This window comes from Bos mutus, chromosome 19, assembly GCF_027580195.1.
Source record: "Bos mutus isolate GX-2022 chromosome 19, NWIPB_WYAK_1.1, whole genome shotgun sequence".
Taxonomy (NCBI): domain Eukaryota; kingdom Metazoa; phylum Chordata; class Mammalia; order Artiodactyla; family Bovidae; genus Bos; species Bos mutus.
The window spans coordinates 21,819,861-21,828,955 of NC_091635.1; the positions used below are offsets into that span (position 1 = coordinate 21,819,861).

A 9,095-nucleotide genomic window follows, 5' to 3' on the forward strand; every position below is an offset into this window, starting at 1 on the left:
AGCACGAGGGTGAAGGCAGCAGAAGCGCAGTTCCCTCCAGCCTCTCCTCCCTGGCTCAAGGCTCTTTTTTCACGTCTAGATGGCAACTTGGTAACAACTTAAAGATAAGTATTCCAAGTCAAATTTATTTCAGCTAAACAGCATCAGGGTGCCAGTGATCTGGAGAGAGCCCAAACAAAGGCTGTTCCCCACAGGAGAGGCCCTTGGCATCCTTTCTGGAATATTAATTACCACAAAGGGAGATGGTGGCCTCCACAGGCCTGGTCAGTACTCTCCATCCATTCCGTTAGAGAACTAGACCACTCCTGAGAACAAAATGTGGGCAATGGCTTTAGAGGTGGGAAGCTGAGGCCAGGAGAACACAGGTGACCTTTCTGGGTCACCCTGCAAGGTCTGTGCCAAGAACAGAACACAGGTCTTCCATTGCAGCCCTTCTGCATGGCAAGGGAACAAGAACTCAGAAAGAAGGGTCAAGCAGCAGGCTAGAAGGCTGGGGAAGCAACGAGGAGGCAGCCGCAGAGCACTGAGCAAACACAGAGGGTGGTGCCCGGCGCAGGCACCCCACCTCCACGTGCCCCCACCACCCACCCTGGGCTCCCACTCACTCCCCACAGCAGGTGTCTACTAAGCCCGGGCCAGCCAGCACCCTGCTCTCCTCTGCCCTGCTGGGCAGTAGGAACCAGAGCCCAGAGCTCTCGAGTACAGTAAAAGGAGTCACCAAAAGAAAAGTGACTTTCAAAGAAAGAACCCCTGAAGTTGGCAAAAACACACCATGAGGGGATGCAGGTAAGAGCGTCAGTCCCAGCTGATACTCTTTTTGTAGCTCCAGGACTCTGAACGCGAGCTGAGGAGGAAAAATCCACAGGCACAGCCTTCCCACCCTGGGCTTCCCCGGAGGGTCTCAAGAACCCAGCTGTGGGCCAGGCCACTGCAGCCAGAGCCGCCCCATTCATCACTGTAGACAACAGCCAGCCACACGTGGACACTGAGCACTTGGAATGAGGCTAGTCTGGACCAGGTGCTGTAAGGTAAAGTGCAGGTAACAGCATGTTTACATGTTGAAACAGTAATTAATGTTTTAGATACATTAGGTTAAATATAATTAAAATTAATCTCACCTGTTTCTTTTTACTTTGTGGCAACCAGAAAATTTTAAATTACCTATCTGGCTTGCATTACAGTTCTACTGGACAGGGCTGGTCTAAGGGGGGGGGGGGGCAGAGGGTGAGGGGCAGTGGGTTGGGGGTTGGAAAGCTATGTATGCTCACTCCAGAGGCCAAGTCTAGCCCACTGGTTACTTTTTCTTAAGGTCCCGAGACCAAGAATGGTTTTTACATTTTAAAATGGTTATATAAGTACGTACCTAAATGCCTCAATTTTGCCTGTGGTCCTACAAAGCTGAAAATATTATCTGGCCCTTTAAGAAAGTATTTGCCAATCCCTAGACTCTAGAAACAAAACAATCAGATACTCACTCCAGAGACACTAGAAGCAGAGGGCAGGTTTAGGATTTGTGTGTGTGTGTGATTCTTGAACTTTTTTTATTGAGACAAAATTCACATCACATGAAATTAACCACTTTCAACAGAACAGTTCAGTGGCATTTAGTACATAGTGTTGGGCAAACAGCTTCTCTGTCTAAGATCACTCCAAAACAGAACCTTGATCCCATCAGCAGGTATGCCCTGTTCCCCTCTAACCAGAACGCTTGCAACCACTAATCTGCTTTCTGTCTCTACAGATTTACCTGTTGTGGACATTTCATATCAACGCAATCATACAGTATTTGACCTTTTGTGTCTGACTCTTTCACTTAATATCAGTTTTTGAGGGTCAATCATGTTGTAGCACGTCTCATTACTTCATCCCTTTTTTATAACTGAATGATACTGTAGTGTATGGACAGACAATAATTTCTCTGTTCGTCCACTGATGAATACTTGGGTTGGTGCTACTTTCAGCTATTGTAAATAGTGCTGTTAGAAACATAGGCATAAAACTATTTGTTTGAATACCTGTTTCCAATTCTTTTGGGTATATACTAGGAATGGAATCACTGAGTCACGTGCTGATTCTTTTGAGGAAGTGCCAAGCTGATTCCCACAGCAACTGTACCATTTTACACTCCCAGAAACAACGCACGAGGGCTCCAACTTCGCCACATCTTCACCACACTTAACACTTTCCCTTTTTCTTCTACAGCCATCCTGGTGGGTATGAAGTGGTACCTCATTGTGGTTTCAATTTGCATTTCCCTAATGACTAATGATATTAACCACTTTTCATGTGCTTGTTTGGTCATTTGTAAGGTCTGGGACTTCTGACACACCCTTTACCAAACTATCTACCAAGCTGAATAATCACAAATCTTCTAAAATGGGTGGGCATGAAATCTTTCCGTTGTTTCTGAGATAAATGTTAAGTCAAATAAAGAAGTTCCATACCCTGGAACATCTAAGAAAGTCACAGAAGAGAAATGATGAACTGACTGGTGAAATGATTCACAAGGACAGCAAGGCCTGGTCTACCCACCTCCATGTCTGGGATTGCTACCCCAATGCCCCAGAGGCCCCAGCGGCCCCAGCACTGGAGTACGAGCGCAGCAAGGGGCAGAATTAGACTAGAGGGCTGAGGGAAGACACAGGAGGGCTGAAGAGCTAGGAAAGACCAAGACCAACCTCCTCTTTCTCCTGGAGAGAGACAACCCAGCCAAGGTCCCAAAACAGTGCTAGACCAGGGACCAGAACTGAAGTTTGGTGATTTCTTTCACAAACAGCCGTGCTTAATGGTGCACAAGTCAGCTGGAGAGGGAGACATCCAGCCAACAGCCCCAGGAACCCAGGCTGGCACGAGGACCCGGAAGCCAAGACCCCTCAGTTCCAGACCTGCTGCTCCCACTGACCAACAAGCCTCCCCCCTCTCGTTTCACTCTACACAGCCTCATGAGCAACTCCATTCACTTCTATGACATCAGAATTCCCACCGGGCCTCAACCCCTCCTCCAGCTCTAAACAACTACCTAAGTAGGTGATTCCACCTAAGGACCATATTGGACCTCCACCTCCTTGAAGTCAAATGTACTGCTTTTTTTACTCGGGAATTCCCTACTCCCCCAAATCTACTCCAAATCTGCTATTCTCAACTGCCGTTAAAGGTACTTTTACCCAATCAGGTTTCCTCAATTCCCACCTCTGATCGACTACCAATGTCTTGTTCCCAGTGTCAGCACTGACCTGGAGAAGACCTTTACAGACATTTACCTGGACTTCTTCAAGAGCATCTATTACAGCTTCTGCCTTTAGCCAGAATTATTATCTTCCTACAACACAAACCCAATGGGTTAAAAAGCTAAGCACAGGTAATTCTCTGGAGGTCCAGTGGTTAGGACACCATGCTCCTTTCACTGCCAAGGGCCCAGGTTCGATCCCCCCGTCAGAGAACTAAGATTCCCACAAGCCACACAGTGTGGCCAAAAAACACAAACAAAGTTAAGCATAAAAATAATATTTGCTTACTTATATTAGAGAAAATATTAGAGGCTATTCTATAATGCTGGAAATAAAACCTTTATAAGCATGACATTAAAACTACAAACTATAAAGGAAAACATGGAAACCTAACTGCATTCATATTTAAAACTACCATATAAAGGCTTCCCAGGTGGCTCAGAAGGTAAAGAATCTGCCCACAGTGTGGGAGACCCCGGTTCAATCCCTGTCCCGGAAGATCCCCTGGAGAAAGATATGGCAACCCATTCTAGTATTCTTGCCTGGAGAGTTCCATGGACAGAGAAGCCTGGCAGGCTACATACAGTCCATGAGGTCACAGAGTCAGACACAACTGAGCGACTAACACACACATGTAAAAAGAGGAAAACACCTTACATTCACTTAAACACAGTATATAACAGGTACTGCAACCGCTGAGCCTGCGTGCTGTAGAAGCCTGCACGCCACAAGACGACCCAGGTACCAAATTAGTACCTAGAGTGGGAGTCAGCAAACCATGGCTCCAGGCCAATCCTCCCAACTGCCTGTTTTTGTAAATGAAGTTTTACTGGAAACAACCATACCCCTTAGGTTACATCTTGTCTATAGCAGCTTCACACAGCGGCTTTTGTTGTACAGTGGCAGAGCTCCATAGTAGCCACAGAGGTCTATGGCCCACAAGGCTGAAATATTTACTATCTGACCTTTTACAGAAAGTTTGTGGACTCCTGACCTAGAATATATACAGAAAACTCCCACAACTCAATGGGATGAGGGGTTGGGGGGGACTAACCTGATAGAGAAATGGGGAAATAATATGAAAATCCACAAAAGAAACAAAATATACCCAACAAATATTATTAAAAGAGGCTTAACCTCACTGGTAACTTGGGAAATTATTATAGAACTAAATCATTTGATAATACCCAGTCGTGGCAATGATAAGATATACAGTCTTTTCCGGAAGACAATTTGATGATTACCTGGAAAAAATATATGTATGTATTTAATATATTTTATATCAATTCACTCATTCTATTTTTACAGATCTTCCCCCAGAGAAATACCTGCACTTGTGCGTGTGCAGGTGCGCACACACATACCCAAAAGCAGTTAGAAAGCTGTTCATTGAAGCATTCACTATCTATAACAACAAAACCAGTAAGGAACCTTGCTGCCCAGCAATAAGGTAATGGTTAAACTATGGTACATCCCTGACGATATAAAATGCAAAACAAGTTTGGTATACTGATATGTATGACCATGAAAATGGCTACAAGACATCATCAAGAAGAGAGAAAAAAAATTATGTGGCAGAGCAAAAATGCACACAGTTTAGGTTAAAAAAGATTTTTTCACTGTACTTGACTCCGTGTGTATGCAGAGAAATGCACAGGAGAACAACTAACGGATAAACGCCTTAAAGAGGAGGTAGCCTCGATGATCCCTAATCTATCTTCCAGCCTTGACGGTCTAAAATAAGCCCGGGGCGGGAGGGGCAACAGGAAGCAAGGACTTGGGGAAGACTGATGGGAACCGATTGGCTGAGGTTTCCTAATGGAGCCATGAGGATGGGGGGGGGGGGGGGGCCGGATGCAGGGAGCAGCAGCTAAGGCTGTTGGCAACCGCCCTAAGTCTCCCTCCTCTTTTCAAGAGCAGTTTCTTCCTGAAAGATCCCAGGAGGTAGAAGCCTGGCGTAATCCCTCCAGGCACAAATAACCCAATCATTTCAGAAACTACCATTCCACTTGTGCCTGGGAGGGCCCAGGCCTATTTCAAAACCTACAGTTCAACTGTGAATACACTGCAAGATTAAGGTACTTTTAAATTTGCAACATCCACCCACGAATCAATTAATAATCAGCATTTTTTAAACAGATACATTTCAAATATGCAGATTTCATTCCAGTTCAACTAAGCTTAAGAATCAGAAAACAAGCCCTTTGAGGTGTAAACACTCAATTTAAGCAGCTGTCTAGAATAACTAGAAAACTCTCAGAATAACCCTTGCCAAGACCAGAAACTTTCTAAATTCAAGTTTACTGTTCTGCAGGTGATTCTTGTTTGTTTTTTAAGCTGTAAAAGGAAAAAGTTTACTAAGGTATCACGCCGCTTTTCATAACAGCCTGGTGAGGTAAGAGTCCTGCTCCCAATTTATGGAGAAGGAAATGAAACTATACCGAGCAAACGGACTTGTTCAAGGTCACACACTTGCCAGTGACAGCAAGCCTAAGAAGCTCGGTCTCCTGAGTCCTGGTCCAGGACCCTCATCGTCACAGGAACTGCTTCCCCGGGCGAGGAGTCCGGTGGAGAGAAGGGCATGTCCCTTAGAAGCCCACTCACCACCGGGAGTGGGCCCTGAGGTCCTGACGCTCTGACTCTGCCGCCCCGGGTGTGGAGTCTCGGTAACGGGAGTCTTTTCCTGGCCGCTGGGGACGGCGGCGGGTCCCGTGCCGTCATCCCTGCCAGGCCACCCACTCCGCAGCGAGAGAAACGGCCCACCCCGGCCACTGGAAAGCGGTGAGCCGGTGGATGGAGCCGCCGCGACGAGGTCAGCTCCCAACCCCGCACAGAGAGACCAGGGAGACCTCGAGGAGATGGGGGCCGGGGAGAGGCCGCGTGGGGGCACGACGGCCCAGGAAGCGGGAGTGCTCGCGCCGGGCCGCAGAGCCCAGCTCCGGAGGCCGGCCGTCCCAGTAACCCCGCCCGGGCACGCGGGACGGCCCGGCGCCGCGCTGTGGGCGGGTTTCCGCCGCCGAAGCCTGCGAAGCCCCCCGGGGACGAGGGACGCGGCCGGGAGCTGCGACTCTGGGGGCGGGGAGGCCGCGAGCCCCTCCTGCCGGCGGCCCGGGGTCGCGTCCGGAGCGAGACCCGGACCCAGGCCGCCCCCGCCCGGAGCCACCGGCGAGAGATGGGGGGGCGCGGAGCCGGACGGCCGCAAGCGGCCCCGCGCTTTGTTCCCCGCGCTCGGCCGGGCGCCCCGAGCCGCCGAAACGCATGAGTCACCGGGCAGCGAGCGGAGGGCGCCGCTCGTCCCGCGGGCGCCGCTTTGTCCGCCCCGCCCGCTCACCTGCGTCAGGTCTTCGTCGTTAAGCAGATGCGACTCGCGGGGCTTGAAGCAGTTCTGACACTTGCTCTTGTTGAAGATGTTGGCCTGGAATTTCCTGCACGGGTTCTCCTTGGCCGCCGACATGGCCGGGCGCGGGCTCAGGCCGGGCGCCGCCGCATCCCCGGCCGCCGCCTCCAGCCGCGCACGCAGGCCAGAGCCTCAGAGAGCGCGCGGCCCTAGCCGCCCGCCCGCGCCGCCGCCGCCGCCGCCGCCCGCCGACCCCGGGCCCATGGACGCGGCCTCGCGCGCCCGCTCCCGCTCCCACTGCCCCGCCGGTCCCCGCGCTTGGTGCCCGCGCAGCCCTCGGCGCCCGCAGCCGTAGCGAAGGGGAGCGGAGCGCCGGGCGCACTCCAGGGCGGCGGGCGCGCGCGAGGAGGCGACGGGCCAGCGCGCGGGGCGGGGCAGCGCGCGGGGCGGGCCCGCGTCCCGGCGCGATCGGCGCCTCGTCGGACCAATGGCAGCTCCACCTCCCGGCTAACAAAGAAACCCTCTAGCCAATGGGAGTCGGGGGAGGGACAGCAGGCGGCCTGGCGCAAGGTAACTTGTGTGTAGGCGGAGGAAGGCGGGGAGTGGTGGGGCGTTCAGGCTTGGTGGACGGGCGCGCGGCCGCCGGGCCTGACAGCTGCGGGGGCGGAGCCTGAAGGCGGGGCGGGGCCTGTGGGAGGGGCGGGGAAGAGAGGGGCCTACCGGCCGGCTCCACAAACAGCTCCTGCAACCTCGCGGTCGCGCGCCCACGCGGAGAGGATTAGTTTGACACCCACTGGGCGCGGGCCCCGCGTGGCGGTCAGTAAGGCTCCATACAGTTCCAAGTACTTGATATGCGCGAGACTCACAGCCTCCCCATCCACATTTTACGTGGGCGGATACTAAGGAGCGGAGAAGTTAACGAGAGGGAGGTAGGGTTTCGAGGGGGTGACTAAGAGGCGTCAGCCTGGAAGAGCTGTCAGTTCTATTGCGGGAGATTAGTGAGGGCTGACGCGATGCCAGCTACTGAGCCAGGCATTCCTGCCCCCATGACGTGCTGGAGGAAATTAAGGCCCGAAGTCACTGGGGGAGGGAGGGGTCGCTGTGCTAGGCGGGCCAACTCCCTCTCCAGTCGTCCACTCTCCAGCCTCCTAACCAAAAGACCGCTTGGCGAAGACTGTAAAGGGGGCGCAGGCGAAGGCTCAGCAGCCCAGAGAGGGGGCTCCTCGGGGAGATCAGGGGTGGCTTCAGGGAAGAGGGAAAATCCAAGCAGAAGGTGAGAGGTTGGGAGGGCATGGGGTAAGGGAGGAAGGAGCCGGACGGGATGGGGCTGGCAGCCTGGACCTCGGGTTTCAAGCTCCGACGGGTAAAGGTCATTCTGCTGGCAGTCAGGAGTCCACCACCGGAGTTTTCAAACAGGGGGGTGAGCCAACTCGCCTCACAGAGGAGGTGACACCGAAGCATGTGTTAGTGGCGGGGACAGCAGCTGTTGCTTAGGGAATGGAAGGTTTCAGAAGCAGCAGATGCTTCCAGGGCTGTGTACTTTTCCACTGAGCATCCGATGAACATCGCAGGGAGGTGGATTTCAAGTCAGTGTAAGACAATACTTCCCTCCAAAGGGAGCTGAAGAAAGGTGGATCCACGATCCACATCCTGTGGCCACCTGAGGGGAAAGGCCAGCTCTTGACCTTGGGCAAGTGCCGTCACCTGCCGGCTGCCTCAATTACCTCATCTACAAAACTGGCATGATGGTGTGCTTGTTGTGAGCATTACATGACACAATCCTTATAAAATATTTAGCATAATGTGTCAAAATGTTAATTGGTGAATCTAGGCAAAGGGTGTTTATTGTCCTATCCTTGTAATATTTCTGTTGGTTTACATTTTTGCAAAGTAAAATAATGTGTGTGTGGCGGGGGACAGAGAGAGGTGCACAGAATCCTCAGAAACTGACACCAATGCTGGCCTCTGGGGAGAGAGCTGGGTGGTGAGAGGTGACCTACTTTTAATTTTCACTGTGAGCCCTTTTGTTTCTTTGGATTTGGTATTATGTGGTATCCCTGGGTTGGGAAGATCCCCCAGAGAAGGGAATGGCTACCCACCCCAGTATTCTTGCCCGGAGAATTCCATGGACAGAGGAGCCTGGCGGGTTATAGTCCGTGGGGTCACAGAGTCGAACACGACTGAGCGACTAACTTTCGCTTCACAACTTGTTTTAAAGTAATTTTTAAAGTCTTACCCATGCCTGAAGGCCAGCTCAAAGGCTCCTTCCCTTAAGAAAATGCTTGGGGGACTCTGCTGATGGTCCAGGGGTTAAGACTCCACACTTCCACTTCAGTAGGCACTGTTCCATCTCTGGATTGGGAACTAAGATCCTGCATGCTACGTGGGGTGACCAAAAAATTTAAAAAAGTGAAAAAGAAAATGCCTGGCATGTTCAGCTCTAGTTGGCACACACATGTGGCACCTGCCTTGAATGGAAAGGGTCTGCAGCTGGGCAGAAGATGACGTGTGATTCAAGCCACCTGGGAGGA

General features: G+C 51.9%; 1 protein-coding gene across 11 annotated transcripts in view; it reads right to left on the reverse strand.

The window, feature by feature from the left end:
- The window catches only part of MPRIP (myosin phosphatase Rho interacting protein), a 92,875-nt gene extending 85,875 nt beyond the window's left edge, over window positions 1–7,000 (reverse strand). For 5 of the 11 annotated variants that reach the window (XM_070389645.1, XM_070389644.1, XM_070389648.1 and 2 more), the window contains exon 1: window positions 6,559–6,998. In XM_070389645.1, the coding sequence (XP_070245746.1) occupies window positions 6,559–6,681 (123 nt within the window). In that variant the 5' untranslated portion in view covers window positions 6,682–6,998. Of the gene's footprint in view, window positions 1–6,558 lie in introns of all 11 variants that reach the window. The other 6 variants (XR_011467969.1, XM_070389643.1, XM_070389650.1 and 3 more) reach the window with 3 other exon arrangements.
- Window positions 7,001–9,095: the final 2,095 nt, after the last annotated feature.